This window comes from Dicentrarchus labrax, unplaced genomic scaffold (assembly GCF_905237075.1).
Source record: "Dicentrarchus labrax unplaced genomic scaffold, dlabrax2021, whole genome shotgun sequence".
In the NCBI taxonomy this organism is placed as follows: Eukaryota; Metazoa; Chordata; class Actinopteri; family Moronidae; genus Dicentrarchus; species Dicentrarchus labrax.
The window spans coordinates 24,373,112-24,394,860 of record NW_026136721.1 but is presented as its reverse complement, the minus strand read 5'-3'; the positions used below and the strand labels follow the sequence as shown (position 1 = coordinate 24,394,860).

The window sequence follows — 21,749 nt, the reverse complement described above, 5'->3', positions numbered from 1 at the left end:
TGAAGTAATGGGACTTGACCTGTGACCCTGAATCAATACGGCCATTTTTGTAAGCTTTTAGTACTAATAGATTTTTTGTCTCCTCTGGAGCAGGTCTTGCATGGCAATTTCTAATGATTATGTCGGGTCCTTCAGATTAATAAAAAGGCATCACAGTTGTAATACTCACTCGCATATTTATACTGTACCCAGAGTGCTGCAAATGTGACGGTAAGAAAAACGTGAAACTTTGAAGGTCAAGTTGAGGGATTTATTAGAGAAGGGTGAATATAAAGGTACTGTATGCAGGGATTTCTATTCTCTGAGCAAACCACAACTAGTCAAACCTCTCTGTCTATATTTATACGCTACACAACTTCCAATCAAGGTCATCATAGTTAGTGATGTAATCATTAAATAAATGGAATTTAAAAAGGCAATACAATAGACCATAAGTGTGCTTTGGAAAAAAACACCATATGGATTATTATTATAATTATCAGGAACATGGAAACTACTTGGATGCCGACACTTCCAGGTATCTTAAACATAAGTTATTCCTAGCACTACAGGTTACATTCAAATTGAAAAAAAAAAAAAATACCAAGAGGGAGCATACCAACACTGACATATTCCCTTCAGAATAACTCCTCTACTGAACCATTCAGGATTTCCTTTCATACAGTTTAAATGTGTATACAAGCAGGATATCGACTGCCACAAATATTTTAAATGCCACTCTTCTTCTTCTGATATGTCTCTTTTTTTAACTCCCATAATTTCAAAAGTACTTGTGTCACATTTTGGCTCTCACATATTAAGCTACAATAAGATCGATAAATAGTGTTAGGTGTGCGCTGGCTTCCTGTGAGCCATAAGGCCCACAGTGTTCACAGGAGCCGTAGTGTGGCAGTTTAACATGTACTGTAGTCCTCCTGAGGTGTCACCAAGCACACACAGGGCAAACAGGTGGATTAACACAATGTAAAAAGGGACTTTTTCTTCAACTTGTCACCGTCATGTTTTGTTGTTTTTCTTGAGTTAGCATGACGTTTTTTTTTTTCTTAGAAGGAGTCCATGGCCTTGAATTCGCTGAGGGCCTGGACAGGGGAGATGTGTTTCTTCTGGGAGCCTCGTCGCACACGTGTCTGGCACTCCTCGGGCTTCTCCCTTTTTACCAGAGGCTTCTTCTCAGGGGCCTTCATGCGCCAAGACACCACAGGTGAGTTAACAGCCGCAGTTCCGTACACCTTCTGGTACTTGGTGGAGGCTACATAAGACGCCTTTACAGTCAGCACCACTGCGTTCATTAGGTTCTTGGCTGCTTGGATCAGGGAGGTGGCGCTATCCAGCTACAAGAGGGCAAGGAGAGTTGGAGGGGAAAGAGAGAAAAACTAGGGTCAGCTAAAAAAAGGACAAGCACTTAACAAGAACAATAGGACATATTAGCTACATACATTACCTAGGAGGTCTGTGCCGCAACTGGCAATTAAAAAGGATGAAAGCATGGCCCTTGCTACATGACATCTTATTTTAGCAGTTCTTAATTAGCAGAGGCAGGGGTCAGGTGTACCTCTGTCTCCTTCTGTTTTGTTTGGCTGACATTTAAGGGTCGACGGCCAGTGGGCCTCCTCCTCCTACCTCACACTGAGACGAGTCAACTGCTTAGATTTAATGAGTGTGGACTCCAGCTGGCCACCATGAAAAGGTTAAAATCTCAGCAGGGCTTGCATATCTCATGTGAGACGAATGATATAATAGAGTCCTGAGAAATCATGAAGAACTGTATCAACATGAGATGCAAGAAAACCCAAAGCAAAGATAAAAGTCAAATCTGATTTTAATTACAGTTTAATTACAGGAACAAATCATACTAGTGTTATTAATAAGGAACCTTCACCTTTTCTCTCCTGATAGAAAATCTGAATTCAATGCGGTGCTTTTTTTTGTCCATTTAAAACCAAACACTTATTTATTATTTATTATTATCTCTTAATTATTTGTGAATAAATCAACATCTTTTTAAAATTGTACACATTTGATCTATATTGTTTTGTTTTTTTGTTGTTACAGTTCTGAAAATGTATTTAATGTGAATCAGTGTTCTCTATTGCATGTCTGCCTGTCCTGCAACAGGGATCTCACTTCTGTTGCTCTTTCTGATGTTTTTCCCTTTTTCTGCCTGTTAAATATGTTGGTTTCGTGGAGTTTTTCATGATCTTAATTGAGGGTCTGAATTAAGATTGTATGAGGCCTCCAAGGCAAATTTGTGATTTTGTGCTATACATATTAAATAAAATTTTAAAATTAAATATTAAATAAAAATGGACATGATACCATATTAGTTTAATTTGAAAAAAACACACTTAAAACAAAATACATGTCTACAGATACACAAAACTAATCCATAAAGACAGCAAAAAGTTTATTGCATGATCACGTTATAGAGCCAATTACAGCCAATACATGATTATGTTGATGATAAAGCGTTCTAACAATTCTAATTTAAAAGAAAAAACATACATCTGACTGCTGCTGAAACAACACATGCATTAAACAACTTTTTAGTACAAAATAATTATAAAGGAAAGTTAAAAAGAGAGTTACATTAATATGAGGATAACTCTGGTCAAACTATTCAATATTTTCCATTGAAACTGAAACCTTTGAAATGGAGAATATGCAGCAAAAGTAGTAGTTAAGTTAAAAGTTAAATGTCAAAAGCAAGCCATATGGGATAATTGACTGAATTGACTTTGAGCAGTGATAGGATTCATGAGGCATGAAAAATACAAATGGAAAAAAAAGTCTGCGGTGCATCTTTTTGATATTATTAGATGGTAATCAATCTGAAACAATTACATCAGCCTTAAACTGCAGGACCCTTCATCTGGTCTTCCAAGCTTCATCGTGACCTTGAACTAAAAGATTTGCCCACCCGTGGTGCATAAAAATGGTCTTAAATTAGCCAAGTCTTGTGATTCAACCCTAAAAACCTATTTAGAACATCAGAGATAGTGGAGCTGGCCATTAACTGCTCTGTATGGATAGACTTACCCCAGACACGATGAGTTCTCCACCCAGATTTTGAACCTCGGCTTTCACCTTGCTGCAAATGTTGAGCTGATGACAGTACAGGGCAATTCTTTGCAGGTAGGCTAGCAGATCCTGCTTGCATGCTGAATCGGGGCACTGAATGGAAAAGAGGCACAAGGAAATACATTGTCAAAACACACAAAGAAATGAATAGCCATAAGTGAGCAACTGGTGTGATTTTACACGCTCAAATTTATTAAGCGTGTCTATTCTTGAATGACTTGGTGCATGGCACATTTTTATAGACAGACTCCAGTATATAAAAAACAACAACAGAGGGAAAACATGTCATAAATAAATCTTGACTCATACTACAGGGCTACATAATTTACAGGCTCACATAGTCATAGAGAAGCTTGATATCTATATGGACCTATCTTCCATTTTCCTTCTGATCACCACTTAATCTACTAAGCCACACAGTCCCACTTATGTCAGATTCTATCTTTTAGGAGTTATTGGCCAAACTAGCATAATGACATCTCACTTCTTGTTTGTATGTTTTTAGTAAAAAAAAATAGTTTTTTTCTTCCAATTGGAGCATCACAGCCAAAATGGTGTTTGGTTAATCAGTGAATTACATGTTTATTTTAATGTTAAAAGTGGAGGCAAAGGTAGGTTAGCTGACAGAAAGTGCATATGATCATGACAGAAATTAAATCCATCATTACAATGGCTTCCATTGGTCAGGGTCCATCATGTTTGCCTTTCTGGCACAGTGTCTCTTTTCACTGAGAAGTCCTGTGAAAGAGTGACAGTCTCTGTTGCAGAGGTTGTATCGTGTATGGTTTCAGGTCTGTTCATGTTGCAGTGCTTGTTTCTGTAGGCCCACTTCTCTGATGCAGTGTCTGTCAGTCTCTGTTCCCCTGTCTTGAGGTGTTGGTGCGTAGTGCGTCTCCATCTCGTGCATTCTGCTGCAAGAGACTCAAAGGACTTGGTGTCGATGTCAAGAGCCTTCATGTCTCTCTTGCAGACATCTTTGTAGAGCAGGTGGCCTTGCTTGACATCTCTACATAGGTTGAAGGGCTCAGAAGAGAGAGAACTACACTGTTCACTTCATGTTGTTATAAAATGATTCAATCACTGCAGTGTTGGTATAGAGCCTATCTTTAGGAGAATCTGAAAACTTCCTTCCCTGCTAACCAGATCAAATAACTTGGTCAGGTCAATGAAAGCGACACAGAGGCATCTGCTGTTTTCTGCACTTCTCAGGGAGCTGGCGGCAGGGAGAAGATCATGTCGACTGTTGACCTTTTAGATCAGAAGCCGCTCTGTGACTCTGGATAAACGTGTTCGGCCAGCAAGCAGACAAGTCAAGATGACTCAGGAACAGACTTTGTCTACGATGCCGGGGAGGGAGATGCCTGTGTAGTTGTTACAGTCACTTCTCTCACCCTTGTTCTTGTAGAGGGTGATGATCTTGGCGTCTCTCATGTCCTGTGGTAAAGTTCCTTCTTGCCAGCAATGACCCAAGACCTCATGCATTGGAAGCAGTCGAGTGGTAGATGCCATCAAGGCACTAGCTCTGTCATTGAGCCAAAGAATGTGGAGGAAAAAAAGGTTCTTGGCCTTATTTCAGGGATTATTCTCAAAATCTACAGCTGCTTATTACAGCAGTACCATCTGGTTTTAAAGTGTTTATGTGTTTTCCAAATAGGTTTGAAATGTGACTTCTCCACCAAATTGGATTGTTATAGGAACCATGGGGATGTTGAGGCTGTTTTAAAGCAAGCAAAAACAAGGATAACAATCCTAACAAAAACAGTAGGATTCCAGCATTTTGGGTCACTAATTACATTGTTTCACTGAGCTTGGAAGATGTAGCTCAATATTTCGTTTCATTGGTGGTTTGTTGCAAGTTTGAGTTTCAAAGACAAGTCGAGTTACACTGCAGGGTGTCAAACTGATTCATTTCACATAAAACAAGTTTGTCACAGCTAGGTGTCCCAGAAGAAAACAGATCCATAAACTCGAATGGACATAATACTTTGAAACACATAGACTTGCTTCCACAACAAGCTCTCTATGTATCCATCTTCTTCTTGTCTTGTCTCACTTTTTTTTGTTTGAACTAGAAGTTCTGACCTGGTCCTGCTGGCCTTTGTGCTACTTCAACAGTGAAGAAACCAATCATTCAGAGCAACAAATGGACCAAACAGGAATATGAAGACAGACTCCTCAGGTCTCCTACTATCACACAGTTTTCCCCTATTATTCCATCTGGAAGCCTTCCAGGTGTCAGCTATGGCCCACTAACCTCCCAGTGGGTTAAGAACACTGCATCAGCTGCTTAAACACTGCGAGCATCATTTTGTAGCAACACCTTTCCCCTAGTCATTAATATTAAACGGCCCTCCTAACTAGGACATTCAGCAGCACTGTGTGGGGACATGCACAGCTCATTTCCTTGTCTTGTGGGCTCGGGTAGAAGGGAGGTGGCAAGTTAAACATCGAGCTGTGATATGAATATACCCCCTCCAGGACATGCAGCTTTCCTGGCCATGAATCCTCTCCTTTTCTCTTTCAGAAGACAAATAGTATTGATTGGCCACAAGTGCCCTTCACTGATGGTCACAAATAGTGAGTAAAGCACAGCCTTCCAAAATCAAATGTTTGTTTTCTTCAACCTACAAATATAATTGGAAAAAGAGCAACTCAAGGTGTGATTTACATTAATAGTTTTGGCCACTATCAAGGCAGGATTTTCAACAACACAGTAAATAAGACCAAGGCTGCCACCAGCATCCAGCTTTTCTCTCAGTAAATGGCACTGAATGCAGACTGGGGTGGATCTGCTAGCTCATAGAGCAGCCAGTGAGGCAGAGGGAAGCTTCTCCTTGGGCATTATCACTGCACCGCCAGTCCTGGCTAGCATCACTGCTAACTGCACTTCACACTGCTGGCACACACACACAGACACACTGCTGCCCCAGGCAAGTTTGATGCAGACATGACACGATTGTTCCCTATTGTACAGTTGACTAATAGCCCGTTTCTCCCACAGATTCCCTGTTGATGTAAATAAACGGTATGGCCCATTACTTTGTCAGGCCCATTGAAGCTCTCTCTATCTCTATCTCTGTCCATCATAGTGAAAAAAAAGCATTTATTACAGAATAGTGAGGAAGCAGTGTGGTTCACTGCAAGAATTTACTCTGCCTTTCCGAAACTCCTCCTGACCTCAGTGCTTTCTGGAATATTTCCTGTTCAGTCCACAGAAAAATGTACAGAAAACTCTTTGTGTTGTTTTTTTTCCGCACAAATAAGCCCAAAATGAATGAACCGTGCACCCGATGGATAATTCGGGAAGATTATGTGAACTCTGGTGCTGAAATGAGGGCCACACACTATCAGAGTGTGGCAGTCTGTCAAAACACAAGTCACACCTCAAACTGATGCTGCATTTATAAGCAGGCTGAGACTGACCTTTCCTAAATTATTCAGAGTGTAAAACGTAGTCATTTCTAGCCTATTTTCAACCTCACCGCTTTCCCTTTAATTATTATTATTATAATTAATTATGGCACTTTTCTATAGTATTTGTGTTTCTGCTCCATTGCATAGCCTATGGTGTGGTAGGGGGATGTTCGAGAGAGAGAATGAGGACATGAAGATGGTACAATGACAGATTCAAATAGAGCATGTTACACACAGTTACACAATATGCCTTCTACCGTCCCTGTGATGTCAGCTGTCACCTGTCAGTTATTTCAACAAAACTGGTAATCTTTCTATTTGCTCATCCAGTCTCTGGAATCTCAGTGAGCACTACTCTGTACTCCGTGCTTGTTATCCGTCTTTTGTCTGGCATTTTGCACATAAAAGTGGTGTTCCCAGTCAGGAAAATCTTTCAAACATCCTGTTCTTTTTGAAAATACATTAGCATTAAATTGAAAGATGGTTTTGAAACCTGTCATGTTACAATATACACATCAGTAGTAGTAGAGAGCCAGTGGTGTGAGAGCATGAAAACATTTTCTCTTCTTTTTCTCTTCTTATAAAGTATTTCTGAGACATTAGTATGAACAGTAAAAAAGTAGCATAGTCATAATACAGTTGGTGTCATAGTAAGGTGAGAATGTGGACGTTTGAGATAGCCTATACTTCATAGGTGAGTGATTTTCACAGTCTTTGGTTTTGGTTGTGTCAACAACGTTTGAGGAATTCAGTCAGGGAATTTATTGTTGTATTGTATTGATTTATTTAAAGGGGTGCAAGTATCCAATTTAAAAAAAAAAAAACAGGAAATAATTTGTGTGTATGTGCGTTTGTGTGTATGTGTTAGTTAGAGGTTTTCAAACTGCGAGGTGCGCCTCCCTGAAAGACTTGCAGGGGGCAAGTAAGGAGAGACGCGAAGCAAAGATACTGTGTGAGGTGAAAGATACAAATGCATGCTGGTGTTCTAACAATGGGAAGTTAGTTATGTGTTGTTTTGCCCCACTGAGTTGGCTGCTCACCAACACTGTCAACAGTTGGAGCTGCAGCAGAGACAGCCTGAGGAGGCAGTTAAGGTGGTTGTAAAGTACGCTAATTGCCCAAATTTGTGTACTGTGTTTCATAACTCAGTCAAATCTGAACACAAAGACATGATACACATCTTTTTAGATTCAGTGACTCAGACTTAAGCTTTCTGGGGATATCACTGCAGATCGTCAGAAGGATTACATGGTTCCTTTATGTACCTAGAAATACTTTTTAATAATTTTGCATCTAAAGGCATATGGGGCAGAGACACTGACATATCATGGATAATATTAGATTTAAAAGAGAGAGAATCTTTAAAAATCTCTCAAAATAAACTCAAATATGCATTTTTGTCAAGCTAGAGACAACTAACTTCCTGAAAACTGGACAATTCTGAGATTTTCACTCAGCAATAGCATTCATTTTGAAGATAGTCGGTACTGACTCCTCTGTAGCCAGCTCCCGTTAAAGTGTAGTTTTTGTTTTTACTGAGAAGCCTTTTAATTACACATCAGTCACACTTGGTTTCATTGCTGTCAGTAGAGGCAACCACAGCTTTGCTATTGTTGTTCTGGATTTAATGCGACAGAGCCTTCCGCTGTGACAACTAAAGTGAAACCTAGAAGTCTGAATACTTTGCTTCAAACTTGCATGTGTTTAGCAGCATTTATAAATAATAACTTGACACTTAAGTTATTTAAATTCTTTAACACTACCCAATTATCAAACTGAAAAGGTCACAAGAGCAATCCAAAAAAAAAAAGAAGAGTAATCTTGAAAGTAACAACAGGGAAATAAACAAGAAAAGCCTATTTGAAATCCCAGTTAGAGGCTAAGGCAGGCGGCATTCTGAATTTTTGTTACTGCCAACAAATCCCATGAAAAGACCAAACAATGGATTGATCCTACTGACAAGTATTGTGAGCCCCATGGTGGCTGGGTAACACTTTCCTTCATTACAATGATCACTGCCACTGTAGTTTATTTTGAGTCAATCCCACGTACATCGTCCTGCTGCCATAAATACTCACTTGTGCACCAAATGGTGTTAATCTGTGTCCAAGAATAGCCCCCAAGAACTGCGCTATTCACTCCTTTTTGAGGAACTTTATATAACAATACTCACCTTAAAATAACTATACTGACATCAACAATGACCACCAACACAAGTAAATCTGAAGCTGCTGCAGAATTACTCAGCAATCAAACACTGCCTGTCTCAAGCAGAGTGAAGCATACCCTTACATGTTATTGCTGTTCATAACTTTCAACAGTCAATGTATGTGTCAGTGTAGGTGCATCTAATGTTGTACAGCTATTTAAGTTGTGTTTGTCTGAAGGAGCCATACTTAAAGAATAAAGCAGAGCAGGGGAAAACGGAGTGGGAGAAATAGAGTAGAAAAAAAGGCATTGCTGGAGTGAAATGGGGTGAGGTGCCTCGAGGGGTTTTTCTACGTCAAGTGCTGTGCTTAAATGACTATGAAAGAGCTTGCCGTCCTCCCACCCTTCCATGCAGAATTGACTTTGGCTTCACACGTGTTCATCAATGGGGCTGATGTGCAGTCATGGCGACAAGGTTTGCTACTTAAGGGACCTGTCTGAGAGCAGTAGAGCAGCCTTTATTTTTACTGTCAAAGCACAGTGTTCTCGACAAGCACAGGTTACCTACTGTAATGTGTGAATGCAAAATACTTGTCCTCTTCGTCCGGAATGAAGACAAATAATCAAGGGTATGTTATTTGTTGTGTAATTCCACTAAGATGCATGATAAAAGCAAACTTTTGCTGTTTTAACTTTCAATAACTCATTTCATTCACTGAATAGCATGGCTAACAGATGCCCCAAATGCCTCACATGAAAACACTTTTACAACAAATACATGTTGGAAATAAAAAGGTCCTCAAGCCCCCTTTATTTCCTGACACAGCTCTGATGTCTCTGGAAGTGCAACAGAAGGCTTTGAATATTCAGTAAACACTGGTCTAGGACCCATTTAAGTGAGAATTAAAAATGGCAAGCCACCTGCTCTTTTCATTACAGCAACTGTTGATTCAGACACAGGCTCTGCCGGTGATTTGCCATGTGACAGATTCACTCCCACCTAAACCCTGTTAAACTCCGATCATCAGCAGCCTACGAGCTAAGTATTAATACAAGAGCACACATGTTTGTGCTTACTCAGTTCTTTCTGTCCTAGATCCTGCTCTGAACAACATACACAAGCCGTGACGCTGGATGAGACATGCTTTCCGGGACAAATGCTCCTTACACATGGAAACATGCAAAAATGTTTATAAACAAGGCTCATACAGACTGAAACTCTTGCTTTTCATCTCTCTGTTTGTGGTAATTATTGCATAACAGACAGAGTTACGCATTCATAGCCTGAAACTTCATTCTGTAGTGCAATATGCTCTGGAGAGCAGGACGGTGTGACATGAGGAGAACAGTGCCAGCTTTGACTAAAGATGCCTTCTGGTCAGTTGAAAGCTTAGCATACTCTATGGCCACTCAAACTGACAGGCATTCTGCACTGTGCTAACAGCAGCAGGTTTGTTGACATATTTTTGTGAAGGGACATATTGTTACAAGAAGGTACGGGATAAAGAAAATATAAATATAACAAATATATAATTGTTTGTGTGTTTCCTGTAATCTAACTTCTGCATGTTCCTTTGATTATGTACAAAGTAGGATAGGATCACAGCTCCTTAATGAATTAATGTTGTTTTAATAAGTATATAATGCCTTCACAGGAAATATTGATGAAGGCTTTTTTTCCTGTGATGGATTTAGGATAATTCCAGCTGCAAAGCAGGTCATTTTTGTGTGGACTTCCTTCCTTTTTAGTAAAGAAGACCTCAGTTAAAATACTTTAATTAAAATTTGAAATGTGAAAGGGGTCACTTGTAGTGACCGATATTCATAACGGAGTGAATACTGGACTTAAATTGCTGGATGTCTAAATAAGCCACTGTTTGCTGACATATTTGCTATATCAGATTTATAAGGTGATAAAATGTCACCAAACATGTCAATGTTGTGTTTACAGCTTGTTGCACACGCACACACACACACACACACGCACAAATAAATAAATGAATGCAGGTTTAAAATAGAAACATTTTGACTGTGCAGCCTTTATAGACGTGTGATTCATATTATTGCATGGATAGCCACACACATTTACATAAAAGAGACATATCCTCTTGATCTTACAGCACAAAATACAATTAAGTACTGTGACTTGTTTAGAATTTGGTGCAGGATATTGAAGTTAAAGCAGCTTTGTTGGAGCTGCAGGACTTCAGAAAAGTATTTGATTATTGTGATTGTAAATACTGATGTGAGGTCCAACATTTCTTCATCTAAGCAGCACTGGAAAGAAGCCCAGCATGCGATACTGAAACCAACAATAATTATTCCAAGGGTTTGCTAGCTAACAGCAGTTGCAATTACAATGACAACAGGCTGCCTTAATAAATCAGTGAGTCTTGTGCCTAAGTGTATTCTCAATGCTTATTAGAGACAGATGAAATGAAGAAGAACATTATGCATTACCTGGAGTATTGCATTCTGAAATACCTCCCACTTCATTTGCTGTATGCACACATACACAGCATACACCCACACATTTCTTTTCACTCCCATCTTCCCTCGGCACAGCACCGATTGATTAGATATTGAAAATGGTCTGTCAGCGTGTTTTATAGAGGTACTCATCTGACAATGAATGCAACACCTCGGGTGGGAGCTAATTATATTAGAGACACAACTCGGTTCTGCTGTCTTGCTCTCTCAGCGTTGGCCCCATAGGGAGACGAGGTCATGCAGCAACACCACCACTCCAACTGGGCTTGTCAATGCCCACATTAAAGATTTCCAATGGCCATGCCCACTTACTCTAACTCAAAATGTGTTCCGTTGCCAGCAATGACAACATATTTAGAGACAGTTTCAGTCTGATAGAAAGTGTAACAATAAAGAATGACACAGGTACCTGATCTGCAACAGCACGGGCCAATTTGTCCATCCTGGAACCAGCCTCTGCAATTTTCTTAGCTGCGTTGATCACATCTGAGGAGTTCTTCAAGGGGCCTTTGCCTCTGGAAAAATCCAACGAGTGAGAAAGACGGAAAAACAGAATGTGGGTGGAGTTGCAGAAGCAGAAGACATGCAGAGCTTCCCATTAAAGGCCGAGCTCAAGCCTATGTCACACAAGTTTGTACAGCAGTTCAATTGCTGTGGCTGGCGGAATATTACAGGAATATTACAATCAATCCCCAATACACAATAGCCCATATAAAGGATGTGACAACAGTTAAATGTACAGTATATCTTTGTCCCTAATGATGTATCACAGAGATGTGAAACATCTTTGATGCACAAAAAAACAAGAGTTTTGTTTTTAACAGCAAAACGGGAGAATTTTCTAAGCAGTTACAGTAGGAAATAAAATAGGAGACGGAAATAATGGCCAACAACTGAGCCTGTGATCTGTGTTGTGTTTTCTTGATTTGCCAGCACAGGGGGGAATTTAATGTGGCTAAGATAAGTGTATTAGCCTGTGTGATATGTCTCATTTTTAGTCAGTGCTCAGCTTAAGTTTCCACTCAGTTTGTTCATGCCAATCTGAGTAACTAGGGTCAATGCCAAGTAATAATGGTGCAGTCACAGCACAGCAGCCATAATATGACTAATCACTCATGGCTCTGATTTTATTTTATTTTTTTCTTTTTGGTTTGTTCCACGCCATATAATTGTGGAGTCGATCACAACCCCATACACAATACAGATTACCATCAGTTAGGCATTCCCCTGATATGTTGAGCTCAGATGGGGGAGATTGAGAGGAAAGCTGCTGGCTTTTAGTAAACATAAGCGACAAGAAAAACAGATTATCTATTACAGTATATCTTTGAATCCCGGCATTTCTACATAGTCTGATCAAAACAGAGGTCGTCTGGGTCACTTTGCCTTAGTCACTGCTGCAATAAGCTTGTATAAAATGTGGATCAAAAGCCCCGTATGTGAAAAGGGTTGCTCATAGTGATGAACCCACAGAGAATTATCACCAGTTTTTGCGACAGTTTTGGTTTTATGGTACAATTTTTCTATTTTGATTCACTCTCACAGCTCTCATCAACCTGTTTTCAGACACAGCGGGCAGCTGTTTGCTGTGAAAAATCAGATACCCACTCTATGCTACCTACCCAGCAACAAATTGGCATTTGGCAGCTAAGGAGCCAGTTATTTTTCCCTCTGGAGTTTGTGTGTCTGCTGGTTGTGTAAATAAGAAACTGTTACTGACAAATTAGCCACATGAACTGTATAATAATGTAAAGTAATAATACATCTGTGTGGTCTTTACATTGTGCCTTTAAGTGGTAAAAAAAAAAAAAAAAGAAGTCATATGTCTTTGCAGGCTTTAATTTAGTTGTTTTGTATTTGGTATTATTTTTACCTGGTGAAGTCTGTCATCTCCATCATGATCATACACATCTGCTTGGCCAGCACAATGATGTCATTGCCGTTGTCATCCCACTTGGCCACTTCTGCATCCAGCTTGCACTTCTCCTGTCTGAAGCTCTCCACCTGCTCAGCAATCTTTGCCTTCTCCTCCTGGGGAAGCTGTGCCATGATGGCCTGCAGGCAACAAGGGAGTATGGAAGAAACAAAAGCATTAGAGGAGGAGGAAGAGGTTGTTAGGGAGTAAATTTGAGCAGAATAAATTGGGAAGATGGCTCAGAATGAGAGAAATGCCAGAGGAGAAGAATTTAGGTAAAGGAAAGAGATAAGGTTGGGGAGTAGAGAACGATAGGGAAATGAGGAAAGGGTCGAATAAGAACAGGGATTAGTTTTGGAAGAAGAGAATAAAGGAAAGAATATAGAGGGGAAAGCTGTAGCACCATTTGTTCTATTTTTTTCTGTCCAGTCTACTTTTTAATCCGCCCTACAAAACTTGAACATTAAGTTTGGAGTCTGACTATCCCTGCCCTTCCAAAATGCTTCAAAATAAAGTTCTAAACTTTACATTTAATGACTGGACCTTTTCAAACCCCTTGACATCTTATATCCATAAAGAGCAAATCCATTTTTGCTTTCATTTTTTCCTCAGCGGCCTTTGGGGGCAGGTCCAAAATGGCATAAATCTTGTGGCAAGGTCACAGGCGCAGTAAGTACCCGGTATTATTTGGGAGATAAATGTATAATTACCTCGCTTCTTAGACGAGAGAATGAATAATGCATTTGTTCAACATTATGTCAGGGAGGTGAGATGGAAGGAAGAGCAACCTGGTTTCCATTAGGTCGATTCTATTGACTTTAGAGGCCGAGACAGAAAACGAGTACAGTAAAAAAGAAAAGTCACCATTGTTTTTTAACCTCATCTATTATTGACTGTCCACCAAGACTTGCTATTCTCTTAATGAAATAATCGCCCTTGTCCTTCTTTTCCCTCTTCCTTATTCCCTCTCTCACAGCAAAGCTGGTGTGTGGGGGTGCGGGGTGAGCTCAGTGAGAAAGTGCGTCACTTAGCTCATGTCCCCTGGGAGATGTGTCAGGAGGAAAATGAAAACAAAAAATATTGATGACTTGTCCTCCTGAAATTCTTTGAAAGGAAATGAGCAGGGACAAGAGGGGGGCCGCGGTGAAAGAGAGAGAATTGAAATTACAGACAGAAATAGAGAAGCATGGAGGCACAACTTTCTCATCACGGGCCAACAGATGTGTCCATGAGCTTTGGCCTACTGATCACTGTGAGAGAAGAGCTTTGATGGCGGTTAGCTTGAAAATAAAAACACACAACAAAAAAAAAAACCCAGAACGGCATAAACAAGCAAGCAAAACCAGCCCCCTCAAGCCCAGTGTAGATTTCCTCTGCTGCTGGTGCCAAGACACACAAACAACAGCGCAGCAACAAATCCCATTAAACAGTGTGTGGGGTGAAAACACTGCTCACATTTAAAACAAATACCAACTTAATACATGTGTATTTAGACTGCACAATGAGGGATAAACAATTTAAAACAGACTGACTGATTCCAGCAGGGAACACTTGTATTAACAGGTATGCTAGCACGCGTCACTATGAATTATGGGTTGTGCACAGCAGGCAGTGGATCTGGGGCCCCTGAACCAACATTTCTTTAATACATGACAAAACTACTGTAGGTACTACAAATCAAATTTACCTCTATAGGTTCCTTGACTAATCAGACAGATCCCTGAACAACAACAGGCTTTTATAACTGAATTTTAACCAATAGTCCCCTGTCAAAATCTTAAACAAATAAAATGTAGCTTGCCAGATAGTTCAGTAGTTCAAGCAAGGCTTACATGGCACACTCTTCCCATTGCAGCATGAATCTGATGGACACTTTTGATTATATGTCTTAGTTCTGAGTGCTCTACTCACTGCCATGCCTGCTGCCACAATTTGTCTTGAATAACACAACACTAGCTGTGTCTTATTTTTGATTTATTTATGCTGTTGATTTCAATTATGACCTGTTTTTAGATTCAAATCAGTTTGAATAAAAGCACAAATATTTATAAATATGAACATGAGGACACTTTAAGGGTGCTTGTGCTCCTAGCTTGTGGCTCTTGGAAGGCAGTGGCTCCCTGGCTTATGGTTTGCTGATTGCATGCTTGTTTGCATGTTTAATATAGCCAAAAACATAATGTCTAATAATGTCTGCCTAATCACTAGTGACACAGGTGAGTGCCCTGTCTGACCTCAGGACACAGGGCAGTCGTTAGCACGTCTTTGCTGCTCATATCATTCCTGCACCCAACTGTTGAGGCATTAATTATTCACATATTTCTATAATTACACTGAGCAGTATGCCGCTAGTGTCAAAATGGTGGTTATTCCATTTAGAAGAAGTACAGTTATGGTTTTGTTAAATGCCATCGTAACGAGTCAGATAGAGACTCTAAATTGAGAATCAGAGTAGTTCTAGGTATGGCTATTTCTTTAAGTATATTCAAAATGTTTTCCCCTCCGTCTGCTGCACATAAGAGCTGCATTAAACCAAGACGAACTGTTCTTCCAAACAGCTAAAGGGAGCAAAAAGTCTCTTGAAACTCAACAATTTGGATTTGAAATTCCTTTTCTAAAATTAGGGATCAAGGGAGGTTGGGGAGAGAGAGTGAGGGATTTGGTTGGTATTCAAATTCACTCTGAAAATGGTGTGACAAAAGAGAGAGAGAGCGAGAGAGCATCAGAGAGAGAGAGGGGTTCTGAACACAAAAGAAAGCTGCAGCACAGGGGTAAACACATGAGCCAATTGGGACGTCAGGGGAGCAGGATCCCCCCCCCTACTCTCTAGAATTCACTTATCCCCAAATCCCTTCCCCTACTTTACTGATAACAACAAGGAGCGGGCCTTGGGAGCTTAACATAGTGGCAAATCCGGCCGAGGGAGTGCTGTGCCAATACACTCTGCGACTCGGCTACGTCTGCAGGGATTAGAACGCTTTCCGGGTTTCTTCACCGAGCGCGGCGTCTTGAAATGACTTTAATTTGTTTCATTTGAAATAAACTGCCCAGACACTCAGAGTTCAATTTTATGGATGACCTATCAACAGTGTTATCCAATCACTGTGTTAAGAGATGTTGGGTGCATGTGTGGGGGACTTTGTGTTTGGCTCCCTGTGCATTATCTGTGGTGTGTTATAGAAGGAGAGTTTGTGTCTGCATGTTCTAATAGAAAGAGACACCATACACAGGCCTCTTTCCCCTGTGTGTTTTTCTGCCTTCTCATTATGCATGTTTGCTCTAATGACTTAGTTTTATGTGTAAGCATAATAGAAGTGACAAGTGGAACACCACACAAGGCGAAGCACTGGGAACAAAGGCCCTTGGGACTGCCCTGGACTTGATTTTATTTCTTTCTACACTGAGCACGAGAGAGGCAGTAAGATCGAGAGAGTGAGAGTGAGATATTACGCCTGTGTCATGTGTGTGATACCCGCACACTGACGGGGCTTGGAGGGATCATGACTGTAAACCTCAGTGTGCTCATGTCAGCTCCTATGGAGAAAATGGATTATGTTTCCTCTTGTCTGTTTGAATAGAAACACAGAGCACCAGTGTGCACTTGGCATGACCGTGAGAGGACAGCAAGCTTTATCCTGACACGACAGGCTGAGGCCGACTGGGCAGATCACCAGTGGTTCACGGCAAACACATCTTTTATGGATGTGCTTGCCTTCTGCGTGTGTAAATGTTTAGTCTCCGAGGGCATTACAGTGTCTGTGAGTGGAAAAACAGGCGATATCAATTAACTGTGTGAGAGGGTTTGTCAGTATGCCGGATATAAAGTACAGTACATTGTATATGATAACGTGCACTAAGTGCATAAATAGGAGTAATCACGTTTGATAACACGCTGTGATACATTGTTGTGCATTTATTCGCTGCAAGCTCAAGTGCATACTGGAGCATGCTAATTAAGGATGCTTGAACATGTCACCCTTTAAACCACCTTATATCACTGTATTACAGCAACAAGTTTAGACAAAGGGACATGCTGCTACTTCAGACTGTACCCAAGAAGGACTGCCCACTCAAAGTACAGTTAAGTGCCAGGAAAACTAGTGAACAGTTTGGTGCTGTGAAGCTCCTTTGTGTGGCAGCGCTGGTGCATCTAAGCTCAGATGGCCCTACAATGTTACGCTGCGGGAGCCTTAGTGGGAGTATACATACAACAAACTCAAAGCACTTCACACCCAGGACCCCCACAGTCATCCTGGAGCAGCTATTGTGCACCCAAAGCCTGGGTCTGTTCTTTTTGCTCATGGTTGGATTTCAGATTTGACAGGTAAACTTTTTCTACTTTTTTTTTTTTACTTGTCTTTTAAATCAGTAATTAATAAAATAAAACTTATATTCTCTACTACTAAAGATTCCTTCAAAAATCAAATCAAATCTGAATGCCACTTGAAAATGTCCTCCTAAGAAAAACAACAGCATCTGTTGTTTGTTCAAATGTCAAAAATGACGTATGTTTAAGTTTAACTGACAAGGACCTTTGGTGTGGATTATGAGTCCTGTCTCTTAGGTGCCAGTGGGGAAGTGCTGTGATGTTGTTATAGAGCCACATAATGTCACAGGGAACACATTGCAATGGATGTGAATGGTCAACAAAAAGTGTGGCTTGGACACAGGAGATTGCTGTTTGTTTCCTCTTTGCTACTGGCAGTGGAGGATTTCTTTTAATCATGAACGTAATCTTTACCCAACCTCTAGCAAATCTCATTTAACCAAAAATAAAACCTTACTATAATGTTGAACAAGAAGTAAATGCGCTTTGCCCCTAAAAAAAACCCAAACCATACACATAGCAGATCAGACAAAAGTTACATTCAGATGTAACAGTTGTGGAAGGCAATAACAATGTTGTTCTGCCAATGGGGCAACAGTTCAAAAAATGCTCACTTGTGTTGGTTTGGCAGGCAATGACAAACAACATATTTTGTCATTTAGTTTGAAGGACTTGTTGGCTGCGCTCTCAGTGCATGATATTAAAAACTGATGCATCATTTTAAAATAGATTGGGCATTTCATCGAGAACTTCCATCTGTTTGCCAGTTTTTAAAATGCTGCAACAGGATAAGTAGTGGCAGGGAAAATACATAGGACCGATTTACAGACTACTTCTGAAATATGGTCTGCTAGGATGAGTAGATTAGGATGGCTAATGTTAGCTAATGTTAAAGCCCCTACAAGAAACTTGTGTTGTGTTGTTGTGTTGATCCTGGCAACCCTGCGGCAAAAGCAGCATTTCTACCACTTTGTTTCATTGATTTCAAGGGGAATCCAACTGAATCTGACCCAGTGGCAAACACTAAGAAGTACATAGAAATAGCTAATCTTCTCGCTGATGGTCTTGTTTGTTTATGTTGGACATATAGAGGTATCAGTATTAAATTGCAACTGCTTCATAACCAGTTAAAAACTCCTTATAGGAAGTTCTACAAACTTTTGGCTAGATATTTCTGCATCACAGATATTAAGATAGTCACTTTGATGACTTTATGATTCTTGTCTACTTCTCATTATTATTTGTGGCCACAGTGAAGGCTGCTCAGTAACAAGGTCTAACTTTAATGTGCAGTATTTTTAGCTTGCCGAAAGTTTGAAAGGTTGCCTACTAGTAGGGCCTGATGTTCTGAGTTGCTTATCTATTGTTTTAACTAATTAACTAATTAAAAGGTGTGACAATCAGGACTTTAGCTGTATAGTACTTACATTTAGCAACAATAATCTGCTGTTTTGGTTTTATTTATTTTTCCCTCCTTTGTGCATTACCCCCCTGTGTGTGCAGACTGTGTAGAGACTCAGGCAGTATAATTCAGGCCAGTGCCATAGGGAGAGGCATTGGGCCAAGCCATACTCCTGCCATCCACAATCCATTCAACATGCAACACACCGCTAGAGCCTCTGTGTTGCTGGAGGGAAGCAAGCACTGATACCCTCTTAATGTTCTTTAAGCTGGGCCCAAGTGAAAAATTGCTAATGTGCAACAAAGCCCAGACCCTGGTGACCGTGACTGAAGCCTTGGCACAGTATTATATTGTATTTTGTCTTTTTGTCTGGCATCTGAAGGGAATTTGGTAATTACTTCTTTGTTTGTGATTGCAATTTTACACCTGCCATCCCCAAACAGTGTTTATTTAAAATAATCCCGCTTGTTAGGATCATTTAAATTTACTTTCATGCTATGTAAGTGGAACTAGTTGCATGAATCGATTGAAGCATGGTCAGAGTACAGGGTGGGTACTGGGGTGGGATGCAATACAACTTGCACCTCAGCCTACAACCAACATCACATATATGATAAGTTTGGGCAGGTTGCCCAGCCTTTAACCAAACCAAAAATATGTTTTATTTTTCTGTATCTTTTTTATGGTTCCATAGCTGAGGCACATTAGAGAAGTTTTAGCACAGTGGGGAAGTGAACATTTACTCACCCGAGCACTCTGTCCAGCAATAAGCTGGTCATCTTCAGTCTGGACACTAGTCCTGCTGCGAGTATCATAGTCCTCCTGCTCAAAGTCAGAGTCATCTTCCAGCTCCTCTGGTGTCTATGAGAAACAAAAGACAAAGTCGGTAAACAGTCAGACAGAATGAAACCAAAACAGACAAAAATCCTACGACTCCAAAATGTATAGCTGAAAAGGGACATTTTCCTTGCATTTGGGCCCCATTGTGCAAGAATCCTGACTAACAGACAGCATAGCCCTGTGTTATTGTTTTATATGTATTATAATGTGTAGGTTTCCTCAACAGCAGATCAAACACACAATAAAGCCAAAGTGAAGGTGAATTAAATGGGCTCGCTGTAATGCTTTTGCACTGGGGATTGACAGTATGGAGTGGTTTGATTTTATGGATGCTTTTCTTCACTGGGTCACTTTATGAAATCGAACAACTTATCAAGAATCTTCACATCTGAGAAGAGTGGAGCTGTTACTACAAATATCTATTCAATAATATTAATATTATTACGTGATTATTCAATTAGAGATAGACATAAGACATCAACATTTCAGCCTATTAAAGGTTTTAGCAAAACCTGAAGTCAAAGCAGAAAAGAACTACAACAATGCACTGTTTTAGCTCAGTGAACATATTCAAATATTCTAGTCAAAGCTGTATTCTAGATATCACAAAATGTATCCGAAATGATCAACGATGAACAAGTCTGTCTCCGATATTGGCTAATACTTGTCTTGATTCATTATTGAAAGCCTTGTAAACATATTTAAATCAGTTCGTCAAGCTATGACTCACAGATTAGACAACAGTTTGTGAATGGTCTCAGTCAAGGCTGGTGTTATTTCTTTCAAGATCAACTACTTCAAAGCAAAACTTGGAAAAGAGAACACCGGAAGTAACTTGTAATAAAATGTCAGACTGCTTCTATCTGTGTGAATGAATATTTGTATGTTTATAAGTTTGTCTCTGCATAATAATCTTATGTTCATTTATTTTCTTTTAACGATGCATCATATTTAATCTTTGCTGTGTGGCGATTTCTTAATGTTATTCTTTTAAAAAGTAATGACAGCCCTTTGATTTCTCTTTTGTCATTTCAAAGGAAAATATTAGAATGAAAAGCAGAAATACACATCATTATTCCACCATGCTAAATAATTACAAAAGCATTAGGAGGACAAACAATTTGTGGTTGGAATATAATTGAGTTATATCTTTTGCATTTGCTCAAAGTGAAAGACTAAATGATTAATAAATATTTTTATTCCTCTCTGGTAGCTACAAAAGAATATCTAAAAAAAGATCAGTAGGTTACCCGGCTACCTTCAACACACTAAGCTACATCACCATGGTAACATCTGTTGGATGACTTCTCCGCTGCAGAGCTGAGGATCAGATCAAAGCATGTATATGTGTAAAGTCATCATTCCTACATGATGCTGACATTTAAAAATGCCCTGCATTCACAGTACTGTCACACGTATCCTTGTAACAAGAATCATGAGTTACACTATGTATAGACTGCAAGAACGTTGCTTCTCCCTGATGATTAATTATATCGGAGATATAATACATATTTTACACAAACCAGTGCTTACACTGGCTATAAAGCAGGACATTTACTGTGTACTAGCATGGACTAGTAATTGTACTGGATTTCTTCAGTATTCCCAACAGTTGATCTAGTGTGCCTTGTTGCACTGACATTCTATCACTGCTGAACATGAGACGACTTTGTAAATACAAAATCTTCTAATGGAGAAGAGATTCTGGTTGTGTGAATATATATATATATATATATTTAGGCTCAAGGAGCAATGATTGGGATCCAAACACACAAATTAAAAAACTGCCTCATCATTGGCTAGTTGGGGATTTAAACCCTGGACCTTTTTATCCCAAGAGGAGGTGATTTGTTTTCTACACACTTTCTCACACTGAGGCAATGACATCACATTTGTTGTGTTGTTTTTTGTAAATATATTTGTCTGATAAAGGTAGTATTTAGCTGCAAATGAAACCTGAAGGTTTGAAGTGACTAACAGTAAAAAAAAAATACTAATATAATTATACAGATACAATCATAGTGAAATGTGAGAGTGAGAGAGAGTGGGATCTTATCAGAAGGACTTAATCAGCAGATTTGGAAAACATGTGTACCTCTGTGTTATTTTTCCTTCATCTCTACTGAGTGCTGTCC

At 39.8% G+C, this 21,749-nt stretch overlaps 1 protein-coding gene across 2 annotated transcripts in view; it reads right to left on the bottom strand.

The window, feature by feature from the left end:
• Nucleotides 1-236: 236 nt before the first annotated feature.
• Nucleotides 237-21,749, bottom strand: part of ctnna2 (catenin (cadherin-associated protein), alpha 2) — a 307,283-nt gene continuing 285,770 nt past the window's right edge. For both annotated transcript variants that reach the window (XM_051384990.1, XM_051384991.1), the window contains exons 14-18: nucleotides 19,522-19,635; nucleotides 13,004-13,185; nucleotides 11,540-11,645; nucleotides 3,037-3,171; nucleotides 237-1,331 (exon numbers count right to left, since the gene is read on the bottom strand). In XM_051384990.1, the coding sequence (XP_051240950.1) occupies nucleotides 1,044-1,331; nucleotides 3,037-3,171; nucleotides 11,540-11,645; nucleotides 13,004-13,185; nucleotides 19,522-19,635 (825 nt within the window). In that variant the 3' untranslated portion in view covers nucleotides 237-1,043. The remainder of the gene's footprint in view (nucleotides 1,332-3,036; nucleotides 3,172-11,539; nucleotides 11,646-13,003; nucleotides 13,186-19,521; nucleotides 19,636-21,749) is intronic.